This window comes from Chroicocephalus ridibundus, chromosome 9, assembly GCF_963924245.1.
Source record: "Chroicocephalus ridibundus chromosome 9, bChrRid1.1, whole genome shotgun sequence".
Taxonomy (NCBI): Eukaryota; Metazoa; Chordata; class Aves; order Charadriiformes; family Laridae; genus Chroicocephalus; species Chroicocephalus ridibundus.
In genome coordinates, this window is record NC_086292.1 from 42,307,859 (window position 1) to 42,332,724 (window position 24,866).

Sequence of the window (24,866 nt, forward strand, 5' to 3'; positions counted from 1 at the left end):
AAGAGACAAGAGACGGGTAGAACCAGGATGTATCTATAGATTTTGAGACTGGAGAGAATGAATAGACCATCCAATTTGATTTTAGAGCAGACCAGACCAGGGGACCTGGGAGTAGATAATAGAGGCATAAAGATGGCAGTGAACACGGATAGAGTGCTGACAGACCAAACAGACTGGGAACAACTGCAACTGTGGGAAAGTGCATCTTACAAAGGATACAGAACCCAGCAAAAGGACAGAACAGAGAAAGAAGGGAGATCAGATTTCAAAATATAGTTTACATTTAATGATGGACAGCATATACATATTATAGGCATCAACTAGTGGAATTCACTGCTGCAGGAAGCCCTGTCTGAGAAAAGATTACGAAAGGGGATGAAAAAGTGCCATAATTATTCACAGAGAACGTAGCTCATTATTTCAAGGTTTTGATAATGATAATCAGGCCCCGTGCTGCAGCGGATGAAGTGAAGGAGAGGCAGGTCAGGCTGGTAGGATTATTTCCTTTCCATGTCTTAGTGTAATTGAATCAGTTGCATTACAGGCTGGTTTTGTTCTCTTCTGAGCCGTGAGGAACCAGCCTCTGTATGAAGCAGGATACCTGATTATATGGACCAATGGTCTGATCCAGCATGGCAAATGTTATGATCTTAAGAGGAGCAAAATCAATCTTCGCAGAAAATCCTGTGTGTGAAAGACTTTGAAATTTAGATGCTTCTAAAATCCATGCAGAGTGAAAGACAAACATGGCTCTTTTAGCCTGTGCTTTTGCCACCTCCCTATTCTTATTTTCCATGCCTGAGGAGTTCATGATTAGACTAGGAGCTTCATCAAAGGGCAATTTTCAGCTGCCAAATAGATTTGTACAATAAATCCACACGGGGCCAGATTAACAAGCAAGAGAGACATCAGAAATCAAAAAGCTAGCTGCTGTAATTCCACAGAAAACTTGAAAGGATGATGTGCAATGATATTTGGACTTTTAAAGGGACACCATTGAAATACTGCAGTTAGTTTTCATTAGGAATGTTGCTTTTCTATCCCTTATCCTCCCCAAGAGTTTTTCTTTAGCAGACTGAAATCCCATGGGCATTCAAGGTCATGACATTCAGGATTGCTTAGTGGGCTTCAGATAGAACAGTAACATTTCATCCGGAAAAATCACATACATGTATGTGACTGCAATTTCCGTCACCACTATAATATTTATAATAGAAAATTTAAAATAATCTTTAAGCATCTAGTTTGCTTCACTTCTGTAGTTTTCTGTTTGCTCTAATAATTTGTTCTGTGAGCGTAGCTAAGGCTCTAACAAACCCACATCTGAAGTCAAACCAGGTCCTCAGCTATACCCATAAACTGAATAAATACAATTCAGAGATTAGCCTGACCACAAATTGCTAGTCATTTTCAGCCTTCTGGCACTACAAAAGACAGTTTGACTTCTGAGCATGGCAGCATTGATTTTAATAACAGGAGAGTTTATTCCTCCTTACAGCACATGGAAGGACCCACTCCCACTGTCACAAGGTGACAACATTTGTTGTTTTTATGTCTCTGCATGAGTACGCTGGGTTTGTTCATTTTCAAATGGGGCCATAATAACAGTATCTTGCCAGCAGGGTGAAAATATGGAGGTTGGCCATTGATTCATGTCTTGTTCCCTCACAAAATGCAATCTTTTCTCCATGCAACCTCAAGTGCAATTGCAAATGGATTTTTTTTTGCTTCAAGTATAGAGGTTGCCCAGATCTGTAATGTCAAAACCTGGGATTCTTCCAGCTAATCCTGCTCTCTCAAATTCTAGACAATGGGTATGACAGGATACTTGCACTTCTGATTCCTTTTGTATGGAAACAGTTTGATAACCCCCTCTAACTCAGTACCTGTCACCACCTTTCTCGAGTACAGCACTGGAATATGGAAAGACTGGGTTGCAAACACCTATCTAGGGAAGTGGAAAAGCAGTCGAGGGAAAGATCTCATAAACAAAGCAGAAATAGCAGTTGTTTATAACACATCAGGGAAAAAAAAAATCTAGAGGAACATCAGCATTCAAGACGGGAAAGAATCAAGATAATCCCCATTTTCCACACATCAGCCCCACAGAGTTTGTGATGTCCCTTGGTTTAATAAAAAGCAAACTACCAACTAGAAATTGCTAACAGCTAGTGAAAGGAATGTAGGAGATTGCAGGGATTTGTTGGAACAAGTACTCCAAGGCTGAGTCCCAAACAGAAGGGGTAAACAGCAGAGCTAAGACAACTGGTTCAATTATATGATGGTGGAAAAGAGTGGGCCAAGGAGGCGGTACATGATTGCTCTGCTTTGCTATTCTACATGCCAGCCATGTCCTTTGCACTTCAACAGAACTGGATACCTCCCAGCTTTGTGGAGTCAGATCTATTATGACCTCACCCCATAGGCATTTTTTATTGTACCATAATTTAACCATATGGCATGGGACCTATTCTCCAGTTACACAGCCAGTCAGCACCCAATAATCTATCAACAGCAGAGACAAAGGAGTTGATTTAAGATACTACTTCTGCCAAAGGGCTGAAGATTGAGCCAGGCTGTCTGCTCAGGAGCTGGAGAAGCAGACATCCCCATAGTGTCAATTTTGAAATTGGTTCCAAAAGGCAGAGAAGCTAGCAAATTTTTCACTTCTTCGTGGTTCAGGACCATATTTTTCTCCTCCTGTAACATGCTTTTACCAAAAAAAAATCTGGTTTAAGATATAGCAGCTATATTTTCTGCCAAGCCGTGATTTGCATTCTATTTCTTAGCCTGAATAACTAAGTGGGAGAGACAGAGAAACATGATTTGCATGACTCTGAGGTCCTAAAATGGGACCTAAGTTCCTATGTTCTTCTATCTACAGTCTTCTGTCTATTCCATTTTATTCTAATTGTTATCTTCAGCACTCCTGTTTCTACAGCTATACGATGGCATGTCTTTACATTGAAGGAAAAGGAATCTAGGGAAGCGTCCATGCGCATAAAACGGCATGAGGACACCACTTTTGAGCCCTAAGTTATCTCAGCTGCTAGGACTGCTCCGTGGCAGCCTGCAGCATCACCCTGGGATACCTGCGGAGAGTTCTCATTCAGGACTAACTCATTTGTCTCAATATAGCCTAACAGGGATGGAAAGCACAGGTTATCTGGCTACAAACCAAAAGACATGTAATTTCAGCCTAATAACTATGTTGCTGTGGCAATTAAATATCATAAACCACGTATTTTGGCACCATTAATAGGTCTGCCCATTTCCATACTAGAAAGATTCATCACTCCTGTGTGAAAATGCTGTCTCAAAAGCTAAGTCTGGGACTGAAATATCTGGAAATACCAGCGGATCAGTACTAACCTACACTATACTAACCTTAGTACACAAGTACTAACCTTGGTGGGAAAGTTCAGAACAGAATCACACAGCAAGCCTGAAAGACTAATGCTGTGGGAGTAGGCTGTGATTTGACTTCCCTGGGGCTCATTCCCACTACAGATGCCTCAAACTCAGTTTGAGGTGTGTTAAAATCACCACTGTGACAGCCCTTCCATACAGCCTTTTCCATTTTCTTTACAGGTCTGCAGTTAGAATAACTTACCAACCAGTACATGACTAAGGATAAAATCTGATGCCTCTCCTTGTTTTTATCAGCAAAGGAGCTAGCAGAGGCACTCTTGTTTCCTTTCAGACAGGGTCTAAGAGGAAGCGAACACGTTCACAAGCTATTCCCAGTGCATTGCTAACCCCTCCTTCCTTCCAAGAATGTCAAGGTCTCTGGAATATCTCTCTAAAGCCAATTATCCAAATATACCTTGATACAACACCACTGAACTTAGGAAGTCAGGGTTACAGCTGGCTGAACATAACAACAGAAATAATTGAAATAAAACGTAACAATTTAAATTAGTATCTTAATCCGTGATCCAGCTAGCATCAGTGATCATCTTTTGTCACATATAGAAAAAGCGTCCAATATATCATTCCGCGGGTACACATCAATAATGAGAAAGACTAAAATACTGTTGCCCAGTGCTCTCTGACCATTCTTGTGTCGAGTTTTAATACTTCCCGAGTGCTTTGGGGACAGGGAGGCTAAAGAAAGCTATGAGTCCATTCTTTTCCAAGTGTCATTCTCCCCTGTTTCTAGTAACTATGTGATTTTAAACACAATGGAACATCCCGCAGTCCCCTAACATTTGAATCTTTCAACTCGGGAACAGGAAAGCAGATGGCCTGAGTGACAGCTGAAATCCACTGCAGCAGGTGCCAGGGAGGACTTCTTCCAAAATCTGTTTCATGGCAGCATTTATGGGACACCTCAACAGACGGACTAGCTCACAGTATTTCACAGGCAACCACCACTATACTAACTTCTTGAAAGAGGTAAGGAATTATTCGGTCACTCTGACAAAATAATAGTTCATTTGTACAGCATCAAACTCAGCTTATTAGATTAAGAGACCATTGATTTTCCAGAGCCACTCACAAAACACCCACATTTGGCAAACACTGGAAGAGAGGCCGAGTGTTCTCAGCAAAAAGCTTCAAGCAGTCATACTAGTGCCAGAAAATGGGTTTTGCCGTATATAGGGTTAAAAAAACCCAAACCAGTTCCCCTGCCCCCAAAGAACCCAAAGAAAAAATAAGCCTTTTCTAGAAATGATCACAAGTAAAATGACCCTACTCAACTACTGATCTCTTCCAAAACCGCAAGGCTAAACAGACTGTGGAGGCCTCTGTGGAGGCCTGAATTACCTTCTTGCAAAATTTACAGACTTCAAATGCACGTAGGTGGCCCTCCCATAAGACAATATTGAGCACCTTCAACAAAAAAAATAGTAAAAAGCAATAACACCCGTTACTTTTGAGAACAGACATGGTTACATCTCATGGGGTTTTGGTCACGCTTGCCTTAATACGATTGTCTTATCACCTGTCAAGAAAGATGAGACCAGCCAGAATAGTCCTACTGACAAACTCCAGTTTTCTTGGAGATGTAAGGCCCAAAGAATCCCTACAAAGTTCCCTCAGTTCTGTGATTTACTTTTCCAAACAATCTTAGAGCGCCAAAGCCCGCACACCTTCACGCTCCTATCGTTTAACGTGGCATGAACCAAACAGACTGGAGCGCAGTTAAGCCTGTGATTTCTCAGTTGCCATTATTCGTCAAATAATAAAGGAAACAAACAAAAAAACCCAATAAAAACACCTAACAAGGAAAAATCCTGCAGCAGTTCATATAAGAATCTACAAGTCTCTAAGGAAGACAAACGCCCACCATCTCCTGATTTGTTTGCTCAGAAATCCTTTCTCTCCTCTCTCCCCACTTCCAAAATGCCATTAACCCTTACATAGTTTTATGAAGCAAGGCCCACAAGCCTAAAAGGTAAAATTAGAATATCTTACAAATTGCATCATCAATCAATTATCACAAGGGGTTGGCGCAAATAAACAAAGCAGGAAAAGAAAGCAAATAGGATGCAAACTTTTGCCTTGGGTAACAACTTAAGGAAACCGAACAAACCCCTTAATTTGAACCTTCAGTCCTTAGATTACTCTTAGATAACCATTTTTTTCTATACTTTTCTTGCTATTACAGCTGCTTCCAATTTGAGCCACTTTGGACCAGAACTGGAAGCAGAACTATCAGAAAGAAAATCATTCTTTCTTATTCTCCGCATCTGCTTTTGAATGAGATCCCCAGAGCACCGAGAGTCAGCTAAACACACATTTTAGAGATGATTTTTTTTGAAAAGAAACTTTTGAATGCTTTTGAGACTTACCCATACTTAGGAAAAGTGTAAGCTCTGGGGGACAAAAGAAATCAGAAATGAGGAAAAGCCTGTCAAACTTGCAAAGATGATGTAAACATTTTACAGAAATGTACACCAGAAAGCACAGAATATATTTTATTTTTTTCTTCATGCAAATACCTATCAAATATGCTTTATGGCAAGAATATTGCTGAAAACGTTTTTGGTGGTGGCTGAATGCTGGCAAGGGGCCAAATTAAAATTATTTGTAAGTTTGTGCACCAGAGTTCCAATTACCAGAACAACATACATCTTACCAGAGAACAGAAGCAGCATCATGTGACCCACAAACTCCGTCAAAACAACTCCATTTCTGACCTTTAACTGTAATAAACTGCTTATGAATAAAGCCTACATAAAAAATCCTCACAGAAATTTGATTAAGCCATCTTCAATAGTGAGGAAGATGAAGAAAGTATTTCATTGCCTAAAGATAACTACAAAGAAGTAGTAATTCAGTGGACAAATCATATATTGGTAACAATATGGCTAATTTGGGCAGAAACAGGCCAAACCAGAGAAGTCCACCTCTGAAGGAGTAGAAAGAAGAAAGACTTTCATCTTGGCATATTGGTTTAGTTCAGCCACACTTCCATAGTAAATCACTGGCTCACCACTCATTTTGAATAACTCAGCCCATGCTAGCCAGGTTAAAGGGGATGGATAATATCAGGTCTTCCTATTTATTAGACTAACTCTCACTACTTTTGTCCAACAAAGACATTTTGAACGAGTATCGATAAGTCTTATGAACTGTATGGCCACACTGCTTGATGCTGCTCTCTGCTTCCAGTGCCTCTGCAAAGGGATGGCTTTTCCCTCTAATCAAACCCGATGAGAAAATTTGGGGTATTCGATTCCTCTGACTCAAAAGCATTAGACTGGATAGAAAAAAAAAAAATATGTTGTTTTTTTCCCTCAGTTCTCCCAAAGGCTTGCTTCAACGAGGGACACATATCACTAGCAAAATCTCCTTTAAAGGGCACTGACAAGATATCTGCAATAATTTTAAAACTCATTTGTTACTCCTTGTTGTTTATAGCTAAAATCTATTTCCGTTAGTACTGCCTTTCCTCCACCAGGCACAACATGACAAGGAGAATGCTTTCCCAACATAGCACAGAGCATGAAGCTGAATCTTTGAGATTCGCTATATTGCCAAGACGTACAGCTTAGAACTCAGCTGTATACCATAATACAAAAAGATACTAACTTGTAGGATGATAGATGCAGTAACAAACTGAACAGCACGGTCCAATATGCTATAGAAGGGTCTTCGTTAGTAGGCCAGGTAACAAGGAATCAAGAAGAATGGTGAAACAGTAATATGATAAAGCATGGTAGAGCAAAGAGATACAGAAGCTTAAAAATAAATCACACAAGAAATTCAGGAAAATGTCAACATGTGTCGCTGGAGATTCTTTTGGGGCCATGCTTGTACCTGTACTCAGCAGAACTTCTTACAGTACAGCCTTGCTTTTAGTCTTTTAAAAGCCAAAGATGAGAAGGGGCTCAACATTCCACAAACGGGAGGCAGCAATAACAATCACAGGGTGAGCTGGAGGTGTAAAAGCTCCAACGAGGGAACAACGCAGACTACCTTCACACAAGAAAATAAACGATAAGCAGGTTTTTTAGCTTTGGTGGTGTGTGTGTGTGGGTTTTTGAGTGGATGTTTGTCTGGTGTGGGGTTTTTTTTTGCTTTTTAGCTTGTCTTTTTTTTACAAAACACACTGTTTTCTGGTTTGACCACAGGGTTGTAGACTGCCAGAAGCAGAAGGGAGAATTCCCTGTGGAAAATGGCTGCTTTGGTTTTAGCAACTTTCAAACTGAGCCACTGCTCCTCTAAGACTGAATCAGGCAATCCAGACAAAATGAAAAAAGAGTTTGGATATGTTTTCGCCTTCTTTTCTTCTTCCTTAGGTTGAACAAAACCTTAGATAAGATCAATAGTTCCTTTAGTTTTAAGTTTCGCTTCCTTAAGGGTAGTTGGCTTATTGTGTTTCCATTGATCACACAGGGAGACTGACAGAGACAAACCATCTTTTTTCTCCTCTCATGTCGCCCTCCTCCCCATTTGAAAACAAATGACTTTTAAATGAGGCTGGGGTCACTATTCTTTCTCATTTACATATCAATAGTACCAAACTCCTGCCTTATCTTTCAGTCACTAAAACCTTTTTTTAAAAATGAAGGCTATATTTCAACCCAAGAGAAGACACACACATCCCTTGAAAAAAAAACTCTAGCAATCTTTTCTGGACTCTATCAGAAAAACCCCTAGATTGTGGTTTACCTCAGCCCTTCCTCGACATGTGGTAAGTGGGGGCACGTTTACCAGCCTCGTACAATTGATATTTTAACCTCTTGCTGCCTCTATACGGCTTTCTTGCATTTCCTAAACCCTTTGCACAATCCCTACCAGATGTCCCTGTGCAAGTCCAAGCACTGTACCTGTGCCCATAGCCCCCAAAACAGCTACTTGAATGAATTACTTTCATCACTTCCAAGCAGGAAGAAAGCCAAGGACCAGGATCCAGGTCTGCTGTGCTCTATTAGAAGTTTGACCACTGATTCACAGAATGATGCTGGACGTGGGAGCCTCTTCGGCATATAATGAGATGTTTTAAATCCCAGCTGCTGTTTGTACTGTACTTCAAGGTATAAAAGTATCAAAAACATAAGGGCATCCTTGTCCAGGGGAGATTCTAGATATATCCCTGCAGGGAGATCAATCCTATGCAATTAAGAAACTGATTCTACTCACAGTTAAACACACATCTGCTAATCCAAATATCAGAAAACTCTAAATATAGGATGCTGACATCTCCTGCCAGAGCATTAGTCTCAGCCACACATCGGTCCAAGAGGGAAGAACTCAGGCCGGGGTTTCTAGAAAAGTGTGACCTCTTAACGTGATAAATTTCCAGTTTGCAGGAATAATTTCAAGGCTTCCAGATACTGATGAAGTAATTTGGGCTTGATAGATGGCAGCTCAGTATTAAACAGTATTATGCAACAAAATCTTCAGGTCAGCCTGTCAAGTCCATACCCTAAATAATCCACTTGTAAGAACAAGGAAACAAGCAAGCAAGAACCAACTCTAAAGACAGCTAAAAGGAAGAGGAAATAGCCTGTTAATATTGATTATTTGAAAGAGATAGTTTATGCATTTATATGCAGCTCCAGCATAAGTGTCAGAAATTATATTCCATTTTGATACCAATCAGTTAGGTACTTGATGTACTTGGAAAAAAAAAAAAAGAGCAAATACTATAAAGCTGTCTGAATCAGAGAAGCTGCAAAAAGTGTTTGTATTATCTTTACGATGAAGAAATGGTGAAAAAAATGCCCCCTCATGGGAATATTTATGTATCCTCCATCTTTGAGACAAATGATAATCCTAAACAAAGAAGAAGAAAAAAAAAAAAAAAAGAGGGATATGTGACCTCATAACAATAACTCAACGATCCAAATGGGACTCAGCTTTTCAGGGTGTTCAGAATGAAGGTTTTAGAACTGCTTTACGGCTTACAGACTTCCTTATGGGCCATGAGAACATGAGATTCTGTCACCAGTCACAAGCCAACAATGTCAACTTGCTCTTGTCCTCAGTGGCTGCCTGTGTTCCTGATCAGTGATGAAAAAGAGGACAAGAAAGAAGATAGAAAGCAATTTCACACATTTTAAAGGATTTCTTTAAAAAGAGGAATCCTGAACCATCTACATGAAGTCTTTCTGCTTATTTTTGGTGCCCCTACTATATAAGAGAGGGCCCCTGTGAATGGCACAGTGCTTAAATGCAACATCTGAATGTGGCATTTAATGTTCTCTTTCTACTATTTCAGCATATAATGGCACAAATTAAGCAAATTTGGGTTAAAGACCTCACAGACGCTGAAGGAGAAGAACAAATCGTTCAGTCTGATGTGTTGCTGTTTTTAGGTCTCAACTGTGGTTATCTAGGAAATCAGTGAAATCCCCCTCTATGGAGATCACTAGGAGTTTTGTCATTGACTTCAGTCGAAGTAGATTTTCCCCCACTGTCTAAAAAAGATTCAAAACCACTGTCTTGACCTGTGGTGCCTATTAAAAAACCATTAGCACTTCTCAGGAGTAGGGAGTGTTAGATGTAATGCCCAGGGCAATTATATTCTCTTTCTTTAAACAGTCTGCCGGTTTTTTTCTTCTGCCTTTCCTGTCTTGGAATTGATGTGTGTATAGCAGAGCATGGTTAAAACAGCAGCTGAGTACTTCCTGGCTGCGTTCTACAGAGAGGTAAAAGGATTAGTATAGAGCTTCCAAACATAATCATTTGAATGTCTTATTAATTAATTGTTATTTGTAATAATGGCTCTTTCCTTAAGCGTCTTTTAGGATCCTTAACTGCTTGTTAATGCTGTATAGATAAGGATTGCTCCCTAGTGGGAGAAATGAGGTGGAATATGGAAGCCTTTCAATAAAAGCAACAGGTGTGGGAATGCAACAAGAGAAAGAACACACCATGTGAGTGAATGGAGAATTGTGATCACTCAAATGCAATTACCACGGTTCATCCTGTGTACTTAAAAAGTACCAAGAGATCTCACAGACTCTGATCCATTCAGCCCGAGTACAGCCCTTCCTACCAAGTCTGGAACTTCATTTTGTATGGAATTCAGGTCTGTTTAGATCACAGTCACAGGCATACCTTGAGCTCACGGACAGCTGTCAAAACTAGACTTAGATTAGTGACCTTTGGCTGTCAGTAACAGGCAACTCCAAATGCAGGATTCTCAGTACAGACTCTTCAGTTTAGCCAGGCGAATGCCCAGATAGCTGCCCGTACCAAAGCGCGTGGTGCCACTAGTATTCAAGTTAATCACCTTAGAACAAGCTCAAAGATGTCCATATGACCGCCAACGCGTTTTTAACAACACTGTGAATGCCTTCACAAGGATAAGCGCCCTGTATCATCTCAAAAACACTCATTCCTTCAGCTCAATGCTTTCGGCTCCAGACGTGGGTCTGGAGAGAGCAGACAATGCTAAGCATAAAGACAGCGGCCACCTCCTCTGCTTTGGCCTTCCAAGATCATGAGATGTGCATTAGGAGGGGGGTGGCACAGGGTTCTTTGAAAGATTTACTCACTTTGTAAAGTCCGTGGCTGCAGCCGCAGTACGTGCTCTCCATGGTGTAGCTCCTCAGCACACCCATTTCCTTCCATACCACCACCCGGGCTGTCGACTCCCGGGACTTCTCCACCAGGAAGCTGCAGCTGTTCATGACAAACGCAGGGGCCACCTTATCCAGGATTTTAGGAAGAGTCTATGAAAAAATATCAGCAGCGATGAGAAAATGAATTGAACAGATGTGCATCCATTTACATCATACTCACACATACAGAGACCTGTGGTTTTTAATGTGTCTTATCATCAAATCTATCTGTAGAAACTGAGAGCTCCAGCCAGCGCATTATGTCCATCCCATGTGAAATCCTCAGACTCTAATATTTGTTTCATCCCAAGGACCGAAATGTAAAATATCCAGTACATTTGGTATATCTCCTTCCAAAAAAAACCAAAAACATTTTCACACCAAATAGTTTGGGGCTGCTGAAATCACTTACAAAATTTTGTTTTCAAGCTGCTTCGACATTAACCCACACCTTCCCGTTGTGCTGCCAAGAGGGCTCCAGTCACAGTTCAGTATCTGATATTCCCATTCTCCCCTCTCCACCTACACTATATCTCCCTTCCACCATCCATCCACAATTTGACACGGGATTCAGCTATGGAAGTTTTGTCTGAACCTAACAGGGAGCAGAGAAAGCGGTCGTGTATTCTCACAGAAAGTCACACATAATTATATGAAAACGGAGCTCAACGTTTAACTAAGTTGCATTGTGAAACAAACCAAAATATTCTCAGCTGACCCCAAATGATATATTTTGTACACTTCATTTAGAGAAGCACAATAAAAAATAATCATGAAAAACCAGTAAAAATTACATCTTAGCCCTGAGTGATTCTCTTATTCTAGAAATTGTATTTCCCAAAGTCTATAAACACTCCTAATACACTGCAGTATCAAATATTTCCATCAGTGCAGAGGCAACACTTACTTAGTCATTACACAATGCTAAATGTGTTACTTTTACACTCTATAAAAACATATACTAGATACATGAACACTCTATATAGAAACTGGCCCTTTATGAACACACAAACACACATATATACATTCACGTATGTGACACGGATATGTCTAAACTTTAGTGCTGGTATACTACATATACCACAACATACGTCAAAGACCATTTGATCCATCTAGAGAAGAGCAAGCAAAATGAGGACATTCATTATTTCTCTGATGACAGCTTCCTTAAACATCGGAACTGAATGGAATCATATAGGAGGAGTTCCCACTTATTGCTAATGGCATTTACCCTTGAATTTCATTCAGTTTGAGCGGTGAAAGCCAAACAGCTAATTTCACTTTCCAATAACAATCAGTTTCACTGACTGATTCTGAGCAACTGTAGTTCTGTTTTGTTGAGCTTTACTTCATAGGACTATATGGGAATATTTGGTTTCATTGAAAGTGAAAGAATAATAGCTTTTCCTAAATCACGTTTGATGTAAATGATAAATCTTTGACCTAAATTATTTTGCAATATCTCCTGCAAAAACGCTTAGCCATACACATCTCCGTAACAAAAAAAGTAATTTTCATTTTTCAGCATATTCTGGCTACAGCTTTCAATGAACTTTACCACTTCTATAAGGTATATATTTAAAGATCTATAAGGGCCATTTTTCAAATGAAAAAACTGGAACGAAGTGAGAGATTCCATTTTAAATCCGATACCACCGCGAGCCTAACTCTTAAGATCTCCAGTGTGCTCCCTTTCTTGTGGGCATACTGAGCACAGAAATCTTTAAAATTGACTGCTGGCTGTAGAGTAAGCACCCAAGATTTCTGGATTGCCTTCAAAGTCCTATTTGCTGCATGGGGATCACAATACATTATGCTTTCATGCAGCGCTTCCAGGTTTTCCTGGATTTGGATGGAACAGGAATTTAAAAATGCAGCAGAGCCCTATCACCCAGATGTTTATAAGCCTCAGCACAATCCTGAGATCCAGTTAAACTGTATGGGAAGGTTCAGATAGTTCAGATGAGGGCAGAATGAAAACTAACACACACATATTTTTGTAAATATATACTATCAACTACAGCAATCAAATCCCTAATCCAGTTTAGCTTTTTAAAACAACTGAAATTATATGCATAATCGATCTTTTACATTTAATTAAATAAAAATGCTGGCAGGTAACAGTAATGTCTCTGTACGCAGGACTCATTTAGGAGCATTAGCAAATCTGAATTTAATATTCCATTCATTTTACCAGCGTTCGCTGGATTTCACACAAATGGTTCTTTCTCTTCTGCTTATTCTTCCCATTAATTATCTTTCAACAGTGTATTTTGAAAGAGTGAAAACACACCCTTTTAAAGGATGCTTTTATGATAATGCAGCAGTGTGACTGTGTTCCTTTCCTCATGCACAGCTGGATTTAGCACATACAACAGCAAAAGAAGCTACTCCCCTCACGCAGGACCCTGTCGGTAAACCTCCAATCCCATTAGGAGAGAATGGAATTGTATTTCTTTACTGATGTCCTTGCAGAGATTGCCGTCAAAGGGACCTGGAATGACTATCAAAAGGACAAATCTTCGAGCTGGGCTTTGTGATGCCAACGCTGAGCAAGTCACCTGAGGCCACCAAACATTAGAAGGTAATGAAGACTCTCACTCCTGTATATTGCCAAAGGCTACAGCTGAGTCTATGGCCTATGAGGCAAAGGCTGTTCCAAAACCAACATTTTCTGGAAGTATTTGGTTCTTATTCCTGGGGAGAAGAATCAGTCATGGAGGCCAGATGAATCCTCAACTACTGTCAGGAGAGAAGCCTGTGCAAACAGTGGAAGGAAGCAGATCTGAGACAGGGGTGATGTTCTGCTGCAGTCTGCAATTGCAGATGTGTTCTCCTCTATACCCGCTTTCCCCAGCCTAAGAAGGAAGAGGGTGACTCATAGGCAGGAACTGCAGCAGGCACCCATCTCCCTTTTTTGTGCAAAAGGGAGGATTTGAACCACAAAATCTTTTTTATAGGATGGCTGTTGAGTATTCTCAGGCAGCCTCAGAGCCTTGCTCCTGCTTTCTTCATGGCAGATTCAAGACAGGCTCCAGATGCTGAAAGCAGCATTTGAATTCTGTTTGTGTAACAGCAAACCATCCACAGCCTTTTCAAGCTCTCTGAATTCAAACACAGCAAAAGATGTCCTGACTTTAAGTACCCTTCCCCTGCTTTCTTTGTGAAACAGAGTGTTTGCCACAGGGACCCCTCTCGATGAACGCTGGAGCACTTTCTTCCAGGAAAGTTTCAGTATGCTGCGTACAGTGCCATGAAAAGAACACAGACGATGTGGCATCCTTATGGGGGGATAATTAGTATTTGTGCTGAAGTAGGAAAAATTATACAGAGATGCAAACTGAAAGACTTTTCAGCCTCTTTCAGGTCGCAGTGAACCAAGCTATAATTCTATAATCAGTTTAAGGCCACAATTAATGTTTTGTGAAATTAACCTTTTTTAAAAACTATAATTAGAGCTTATAAGATTCTTTTTTTCCCCACAGAAATTTGTCATTTAAGAGGAAGATCTCATTTAAACAGACACAAGAAAAAGAGACAGGCAGGAAATCCAGAGGACGGTTTGATGAACAAGATGTTCACATGGAGTAGAAATAAAACTGATTTTAGTATTTATTCTTTCTAATTCCAGAAAAAATTCCCTAGCTATGACACCAAGCACTTGCTGTGGAAATAACTCCACTACGTTAGATCTGTTTGACACCCGTTGAATTCTCTGGGGTTTTCAGAAGCATTTTGTGATGAAGTAATTCAAGCAAGTAGGACAGTGACACACTCATTTCCTCAGTTACCATTACATAATTCCTCTTTATTTTCTTATTATGATGGAGCGAGGGGAGTGTATTTATATTTAAGAATTATAAAACACAAAAAAATACGTCTGTCCTATTAGTCTGTAGCCAAAGATTATAACACAGCATCTTAGTAAAATGAAATAAATAGGGATCCATCTACTGACAATATTCTTACTAGTATCTAGTGCATGAAGATTCTATGCATGATTTGAAACCCTCTGGACCATTACTCCTCTGGAGTAAGGGAAACTTGCACCTATCTCCACAATCTGTGAGCTGGCCTTATCTTAACAAGCTACGTAAGTGCACATACAGGTCAGTAATTGCAGAAAGGAACAAAGCAAACCTACCCTGTAGCCAACATCTTCTGTGATAACTGCTGTGTCAACTATGCAGCCTGCTTGCCACAAGGTCTCCTTGATGCTGCAGCCATAAAGAAACACATTCTTTCTCTGGGAGTGTCCATGGTAGTCACAGAATACCTAGGGAGAAGGATAAAAAAAGGAAAGGAAAAAAAAAAAAGAAACAAAGAGGGAAAATCTTGAAGATTGAAAAAGTTTCCTAGCTATTCATAATAACCACTATAAGACTATAATGGGGGGTTAATGTTTTTTTTTCAGGTCTCTTCAGAGGAGTTTAGACTGTGTCGCTGCTATAACCTGTGTCACACTTTGTTAGTCAGTTGTATCTTGCTTTATCTATTCAATCTGACATGATCTCAGGGATCCAGAGTCAAGACTGGTGCATTTCCATCTGCAGCAGAAATAAACATGACACCTGTGCAAGAATCCATGGCAACTCGGGAACCGAAGAGTTCATGGTCACTTATGATACAACAACAGAGCAATTTGTCAAGCTTTTTCTACTTCTAAACTCCTAGAGTCCAGTATTATCCTCATGAGATTTGAAATCCGTTCTTTCCCAAGCAATTAAACACCACTTAGGTTTTGAATTTAAAGAAGCTAATGCTACATAATTTTTAGGAAAATATAATTGCGCAATTGTATCACGCAATGCTGTCAGATCTTTGCCTGAATTCCTGGAAGCCAAGCACAGAACACGACCTATCTTCACAGCAAATAATCTCATTACACACGGTCTCATCTAGCTGTCCATTGAATCTCTTATGTCAGCTGTCATATAAACTAGGCACAAGGCATATTCCCAGCTTTAGCGGAAGTTTTGATTGCCTTTATAGGCAGATATCGACTCCCATTGAAATGAAAATCACGATTTAATGACCCAAGAGGTAAATATTGACCCAAGTCTTAAAGAGTAATCAATCTCAGTGCCCTCTGAGATATGAAGTCGATATACACACTGCTGTTACATATATTCTCCATGTCTTTATCAGGAATATTCAGAAATCTGTCAATGAAAAGACAAGAATTTCTAAAGAGAAGGAATTAGTTCATTTTAAACCAATATTCACCACTGAGTAGAACTGAGCTTCAACATTTCATTGAAACAGTTTTTTAGGGCTTATGGGTGTAGGAAGGTAGGAAAGAATTACGTATCAATATAAAGAGAGATGGGAGAGAAATATGGGGTAAAATTTATACATATTCTTACATAAATACATATACAAGAGGGAAGAAACAGATGGAGTAGATTAACTTCTTCCACCAACTGTTAGGGCAAAATTTACCCTAGTATGTTTATTTACCAGCTACACAGTAACTAAGTTTAGCTGCAGCAAGTCAGGGAGTTTAATTATCTAGGAATTTAGCGTATACGGTCTTTCAGCTCCTCTGACAAACAGTAGGCTGACATACTGGAAAGGCTAAGGCACGCATGCATAACGAACCATCTCACTGCTCCTACTTAGCTGGACAATTATAACTATCACATAGATTATACCCTGTTCTTTCTTTTGGTTCCTGACCTGCCAGTTCCCTTCCTACATCACCGCTCACCTCCAGTTCTCTTTGCAGGGCTCTGGGTCCACACTTCCCCTCCTGGCAGCACACACTTTCCACACCTGAAGTACGCGAACAAGGACCTACCCAGGGACAACTGCTTTACTTACATCCTTGCTAACTGGCAAAGGCAGAAAGGGGAGGACAAACAGGGCAGTTTCAGAGCTGCTCACTGGTGCAAACCTACAACCAGCATCATTCCCAAAGGAAAGAAAAGCCAATATTGCACAGAGCCCAGAGACTCAGCCCCCTCAGGCTGTGCGCGTATTTTGCAGGCCTTGTGCAACCCCTGCACTTGAAGTAGCTCCCTTTGAACCACATGTAATTATCCTGTAATGTCTCCTTCCAAAGAGCTGCTTTTATTGGTTCTCGTAATGACAGACATTTTTCCAGCTAGTATTTCATCAAAGCTATCAGCAATACACAGTCATAGTTTAGGTTAACCACAGGTACCACCTAGAATTTATTCCTATGAATATCAAAGAGGATTTTATAGCTTTCGTCTTATTTCAAGGCAGACAGCCCAGCTCAATTGGGTATCAATTACCTGCCAATTTACAGAATTACCAACACACAAAAGACACAATATATTAGCTACCTCAAATATTACTTTACATATCAGAAACCACACAGGGATGATCAGATAGCTGGGCTGCCTGATCAGTAGCAGGTCTATAATTCTGCACCTCAAGAAACGTGCAGGTGAGTCTTTAGTGACAGGTCTGGCATGAGGCTATTGGTAAAGGATTATCAAAGCCAGTTTCTGTAATACTGCTGCTGTTTCAGGCCACAGGATCTTTCACTGATTGTCACCAGCTTCCACAGCAGAGTCAGTGCTACTGAAAATAATTTCTTTCTGCTTGCAGGTTTCATAGAGCTACATTTTAATTAAGTTTTCTGGATAATGCAGTCACTCCCAATGTCTATAATCTATTGCTCTTTATAATACATTCTTCTGTTTCATTTTCACTCTACAGGGTAGGTTATGCCTCACCATTCAGCCAAGGCTAAGCTATATTTTGTAGTTTGAGCACCCATTACGTAATTCTTCCTGCCATATGTCTGGGCAAACACTAATCAAACTTGGGACCTGCCAGTCCTTTTCCTCCAGCCTGTCCTTCCATACGGCTGGGACACCAATACACACAAACCAGTCAAACCCCCGAGGCTCGCACTCACTGGGATATGACTCAAGACACACACGCAAATTTTTATCTATTTAAAGTTATTTGCCAAGCACTGATCATCCTAAAGGTAAGAACTGCTTTCTAACTCAAAAACAACCCTTCTCATGAGTCACAGAACCAGGCACCTTTTAAAAAGAAGGAAAAGCAAAATAGAAACTGGAAAGCAAGAAAGTTCTGTTGGAAAACAGACCATTTTGAAATTTATTTTTTATTGTTGTGTAAAGTCTCATTTTTTCCCGTAATAGCATTGTGACAGGACTTTGAATCTCAGAGTTTTGCAGCAGACATACCTAGGGTTTGGTTTTTTTTTTCCCTCACAATGACCTACACCCTTGCAGGCAGAGGCACGTTTCCAAGCTCAATATAATGCCTTTGAACGGCAGCAGACTCTGCTCAGTGTCTCCTGGTCCCAAGTTCTTTCTGCCCTCTCCATCCTGCTCTTCACTGCAGCTCAGACTCTGTACAAGCTGCAAGTTCCCTGTTGTGTGCTGCATTGTCACCTATAACTTCTAAACCATAGCAAGTTTCTTGCCACAAATGCTCAAGGAGTGAGCAACTTCTCTCTGCCCATCAGACCTGGCTGCTTCCAGACAAAAGGTCTCCAACACTCCCACTTTTCCTGCTCTCAGCCAAAAGGAGATCCCGTGTTGCAGAGAGCAGCAATGCCACAGTACATCCACAGTCCTTGTCCTACTAGGGTTCCCAGAGCCAACAAGTAAAAAAAAAAAAAAAAAAAACCAAAACAAACAAAAAACCACAAAATCAAAACCAAACAAAAAACCAAAAACGCACTTATCAGGCTGTTGTCTATAGAAGTTACCAATTAAAATGGCTTTGGTTTGAAAGGCTGTTAACTTTAAAGTTCTTTCCTTTTCTCCTTCAAGCAGCTTTTCTTTGCTTTGAAGAAACTGCTTGCGCATCCCCAGGATAAATGAAACTAAATCACTTCACAGAAATTATTTGGCTATCAGTGAACTTGGCTCCATGGGATCTTGGAGGGAAAAAAATTAAAAAAGAAAAAAAAGAAGAAACCCAGCTTTCTTCTGGAGGAGGGAAAAGACATTTTTGAGCATGTATAAGCTAAAATCAATGTACTCTTCAAAGGCAAAGAAAAATCAGTTTACTGAGTCTGACATGCAGCCTGTGAGTGAGGGAGATGATAGGATCAATAGTCTCCCTTCACTCAGCAATGATGAAAACTTGCACTGAGTGCATGTTCAACTTTACGCACTGGGATACGACGAGGAGTTGTATATTAAAAAAGGCCAGAGAGCAAATAGAAGGGTAAAAAGAGACTGATCCTACACTGCTCTGAACCAAAGGAAAAGGTTGGTGAGTAAATTCACAACTGTGAGTTGAGTTTCCATAATATTCATCAGACTGCAGAGTTGAACTTCAGGGCTGTTGCCTTAGCTAAAAACCACATTCTCATAAGAATTCACTTAAAGAAGCTCACAGAGATTTTCACCTTATCTGGAGCTTTTCTCATCAAACCCAGAGAGAATCTGGTGTCTTTGGATGTTTCCTGCCTGACTGTAGCTATCAGCAGGCAACCTGCCAGTCTCTGCATCCACATTTATTCATTAACATTTGAACCTGCCTGTGGTTTTTCTCCTCAGGTCTCAGAACTATCTTTTCATTCTGCTGGGCAGAGCAGATGGGATGGATCCCAGCCCTATCCCAGTTGCAGCTTTGAGATGAGACCCATCTCATGAATTTCTGGTACCTCTCAAAACCAGCCGTTTTCTTCCCATCACCAAAGCAGCATGGAAGTTCAGACGTTTTGAGGGCTGCTTCCTATGTTTTTGTGATTGCAAGGCTTGTTCCAACCAGGCATCCAGCTTTTGTATAGTCCGTTCAGACTAAATCTTTGTGGAATTTCTCCAATCATTGCCATGAAGATAGCAATAATGTACTCATAATATTTATCTTAGTTGGAGTACTTCAAGGCTATTAAAAAGCTTTAAGGAATTCATTTTCTCATTTATATTCCAGGTGCGCAGAGATTCTGAAATTTGGATTTGTTGGTTATAAGTTTCAGTAAATAACAAATATCCAAGACTTTCAAAACACTTCTGCAAGATGAAAGTGTAACAGCACGTGATGCTTTTCACATCTCTTTAGCTCCAAAACAAGACTGTTCACACAACTACGATAAGCAATCCATATAGAGTAACTCACAAAAGATCCTGGAAAAGACTCACCAGAGGAGCCCGGCCAATGCTGCGCAGGTAATAGAGAAGACCTTTGGTGTGGTAAATAGTTGGATGGAGCTGGGAACTGGGTGTCAACCACTGTCTGTTCAGATCATCCCCACTCAGTGAACAACGGTGGCTGAAATCAGAAAGCAACACATCACAAACTAGCAAAACAACAGCCCATTCAAAAAATTATCCAGTTCTGGCAAGCTCTGGCAAAAGGACAGGGAATGTCAATTAGAACACAGGTATAAAGGTTTTGAACGTTGGGCTGGAATGAACCAATGGTCCGTATTATATTTCAAAAGTGTTTATAGTATATGAATTTTACCATTTCCTTTCCTTCCAAGGTTCACATAATTCCAGTCCTGAAAATAAGTGCTTTTCCTTTACCTAAGTATGTACAAATGAAAAGACTACTTACAAACAAAAAGTCTTCTGAAATGTTCTAAATTCTGTGCTATCTATGAAATCCAACCAGCTTACACAGAGCACAGGCTTCTCAAAACCTCCACAGCAAAGAAGTACATCCAGCTCCTACTCGTTCTAATTGAAGACAGGCACTTGAATCTCTTCGACCAGTCTGAAATATGAATGCACTTAAATGAGATGAGCTGGATATCTCATTTAAGCTTCTCCACTCACAAGAAATGCCGCTATCTAAAGCGCATCAAGAAGATCTTGATGCATGCTACATCATTATGTAGAACAATTACCTAGCTTCACTGCAAAGGCTGAATAAAAAGCTAAATAAGGATCCCAGATTTGCACTGCAAAGATGTTTCTCTTAGTTGGCTTTAACATATTCTGTTACCAACTCGGTGATCGGTGGAAGATTGTGCAGGATACTTGGCCGTATGGAGCAGTACATCACTGTACAATTTTGCAAAATCCAACTAATCTCCCTTGTTAATGACTGTGTGTAGATCAGAGCCTCTGCACACTCCCCTCAAAGGATTTTCTGTAATTTGATTCAGAATTTTCAAATCATGGTGTGCCGATAAGATTCAGGAATCAACCCTCCAGTATATGTGACATTATGGTATGTCCTCATCATCTCCATACTATCCAGTTGAGCATTAGAATGCTTCTAGTCTCATTGTAACCTTGGGCTGGCTTGTACTTCAAAAAAAAAACCCAAAAAAACCCTAATTGTTGGGTGAATTTCTGACTACGGAGGTGCATCCAGCTTTGCTGTTCCAGCCTCCTAGAACAAAACAAAGTACAAATGTATTTGTGAGGACGTGGTCTGTTGTTGTACTGGCAGAGCCTTGTACTGCAGTTAGGGTGTGTTGCACATAGCATCTTTGGCATTATCAATGCTTTGCAAACGATGCTTGAAGAAAAACGGTCGTAAAGCAGGAATGCTTAAAAAAAAAGCAGCATAAACAACAGAGAACCAGTTAAGAACAGAAGACAAAGAAATAATAACAGTCACTAAGAATATATCATACATTTTTAATGTAGAAAAACAAGGTCTCTGATGCCATCTTGGGGTTTCTGGCAACATCACAAGATCCATTCTATGTTTACTCCAGTTTCACTGTTAGCTGAATTCCCTTCTTTCCTCATAATCCATAGTTCCCATGTTACTCGTTCGGCAAATCGGAAACATTAGCAATAGCTAACACATGGGAAGTTGGCAAATGCTGCTGGGATGCTTCTGCCAAAAATTCTACATGAAACACGACAGCTTCTGTTATGTTTCTTAAAGGCTCTTCAGATAAAGTTACCTTTAGGCTCACCTCTCCTGATCTTCAGGACAACAGCTGCTCAACTGAGATTAGCAGCTGTATTTCTGCCAAGAACTTGTGTTTCCCTTCAATAGGTACAACTCCACATGAAGAGTCATTGGGTTGCTTTCAGAAACTCAACTTTCCCCAATGTGACTGGTAAAAAAATAAGACCCAAAACACTTCTTTGACGTAAGCGTGTGATGCCTTCCTGCACTACAGTTGTATTGAAAATAACAACAGAATTTCCATTCTGAGGGTAAGAATGACAGCTGGATTTTTATTATCATACTTGAATTTAACATCAAGGGAAAAAAAAAAAAGTCTTGTTATTTCAGACCTACAGAAATACTTTTTCAAAGAAGCAAACAATGCTTTCCCCCCTTTTCTGTTGGTATCGGCACTAGTTTATGTCTATTCAAACCATCCACATGTGTCCCTCTGCTAAAATGCCTTGGTATACACTGGAAAAGTCCAAGATACAGAGCCAAACATGCAGAAAAACAGAAACATGACAACTGAAAACTACTCCTAAAAGGATTCAGTGAATACAGAGATTAATGTCAAGCCAACCCCAAGCTCAATTTTTATTTCACTATTTCTTAGACTGAACTAAAAGCTTCTGTAAAAAATTTCCTTATTCCCATGGAACGTATAAAGAAATCCCATTATCTGTTAGAAAAGCTTGTAAGAAACACTTCTAATCAAGTCTACTAACACACATTAAAGCCAAGTAGATGCTGTGACAAGGCACCGGCGCTTCCTACTGCAGAATCTGGTTCCACTGTGGCCCATGCACTGCAATGCGTTACACGAGCACAGGTTCCACGCAGCATGCCAACTTCTCTGTGGTTCACAGCACCCTCGCTCTTCGGACAGGTTTCACTCCCTCCATAATACAATTTACCAACCCTGTTGCTCTTTTGCAAATCGGGACTTTTCTTGGAGGTGACCCTATGACAAGCCAATTCCTCCCCTGCAGTTCACAGATGCTGCTGGCTGCTCAGTATTAGTTTAATAAGTGTAATCCAACTCTAAAACAATCATTTGAAAGCTCTTATTTACTGCAGGGAAGGAAGGTAACACCTCGGCGTGTAGGCAAGAGCTAGGAGACAAAGTTCAGCTTTGTCCCTTCAACGATTAACATCTCTGCTCATTTAAATGACCTTTAAATATTAAGCCCTCAGCCTGGCAGCTTGTATCCACAGCTCTTAAGGAGATGCAGAAATTTAATTAAATTATGAGAGGCTGATTTTTCGCATCCTGCTCACTCCTCTCATCATACTGTTAAAGTCTGTTTACTTTTGTAGATACCAGCTCCTTGCCAGCCCTGTTCCCCCTTGTTCCTTCCTTTCTTCTCTTCCCTAATAGCGATGACATTCGCAGATAATGGTTTTGTCCGTTATGGTCTGCAACCAAGGGTGAAGGTAAAATATTAAGCTGATCCCAAGTACTGATAGCAAATAAAGGGACTGAGAAGCTGAGACTGGCTTTGAATGTTTGGCAGGATTTAATGAAATTCACTCCTCAAATCAAAGGCATTTCTTACAACACGGTTCCAAGCTATTATATTTGCTTTAAACATTTTATGTGTCTTTTCTCCTTTGCAGCATTAGCAAGGCTACCTGCCACCTTGGATGGGACTAGTAGCAGCTCAAAGGAAATTATGAAAACATTTGCCAAAAGTAATTCCAGTAAGTAAATAAAATGCCACCTCTGTGCCTCTGTACAGACTACCCGTAATTCTATTTGTTATATATCTTCAACCCAGATATATTCAAAACAAACTGCATTTCTCTTGTTCACACAAGCCTGAAGCCTTTGTTATCGCCCTGCCTCCTCTTCTACCTTTAAAGAGCCAGGACATTCTTTGACGTGTATCAGCCTATGTGACAGCTAGTAGTGGTCTCTGGGGCAGTGCACGGCTACCAGGTGGAGCACAGCAACAGGAGATCAGACCAACCCATCTGACCTTCTCCAAGCAGGCCCTAGAAGTATTTCTGTAGGTATCTGCAGAATGGCTCAAGAGAAGATATGCAGCTGGTGGAAGGAGAGATTCTCTCATCCTTACTAACTAAACTTTTGCAAATGGACGTGGTCAGAAAAACACCGACTGTCACAATGATACAGGGCAAGGTGTTCTGCAATGAAAACTGGAACCCTGGCATATGAAGTTGATACACCACGGACAGAAAGATCATGTCAGGATTCTCCTTCTGAACCTGTAGGAGGTAACTGCACTTGGAAGCGATGCATTAGACTCTTGCTCTGAAGGCAGGGACACCTCACAGGGAGTTAATGAGAAAGAGGTTAAGCAGCTAGAGAACAGACTTGTTCGGTTTAAGATAGAATTGTATTTTAAATCTATTTGCACTTGTAAGACCTTGCTTTTAATCTTGTACCTCAAAGCCTGACATTAAGTTTTACTAAAGATGTGGGGTTTTTGTTGTCTTATTCTTAAGCCTGCTTGGCTTTGAGGGCAAAACCGTGCTAAACTACACTGAATCCTGCATGAGAGACATGTATATGCTACCTGGTCCTAACCTAAGGCTTGATAAGGTCAATGGAACCTTTTATTTCAGTGCAATAAGCCTGGATCAGTGCCCTGCACGGGCAGCAAAATTGGAGGGGTGGGGGAAGAGAGAGAGAAAGAGGTAGAAACATAGGAAGAACAAAACAAAAGGGAACAAGAGATGCAGAATAAAGAGATTGAGGGATAAATATAATGCACGAGATATTAGACAAGGAAGAAAACAAGAAATGCAGAGAAAAGCCACTTTTTAAAGAAAAGATGTTGCTGTGCTTGGAAGATAAAACGATTCGAAGTCTCCTGTCCATTACAGATAAATAGAAAGACAGAGCCCATCATATCGAATAAATGATGTCAGGACTGATGATAACAGCACCTGGGGCACAGGGAACTATAAAATCTAAAGGGATGCATTGTGTTTGATATGTAGAGAGCAGCATCACCATCCACTGCGCGTCTTAAAAGCAGACAGCAGTACTAG

At 40.4% G+C, this 24,866-nt stretch overlaps 1 protein-coding gene across 1 annotated transcript in view; it reads right to left on the reverse strand.

The window, feature by feature from the left end:
* The window catches only part of AGBL1 (AGBL carboxypeptidase 1), a 276,165-nt gene that overhangs the window by 118,024 nt on the left and 133,275 nt on the right, over window positions 1-24,866 (reverse strand). Inside the window, exons 18-20 of the mRNA XM_063345380.1 lie at window positions 20,129-20,258; window positions 15,169-15,300; window positions 10,959-11,135 (exon numbers count right to left, since the gene is read on the reverse strand). Of these exons, the coding sequence (XP_063201450.1) occupies window positions 10,959-11,135; window positions 15,169-15,300; window positions 20,129-20,258 (439 nt within the window). The remainder of the gene's footprint in view (window positions 1-10,958; window positions 11,136-15,168; window positions 15,301-20,128; window positions 20,259-24,866) is intronic.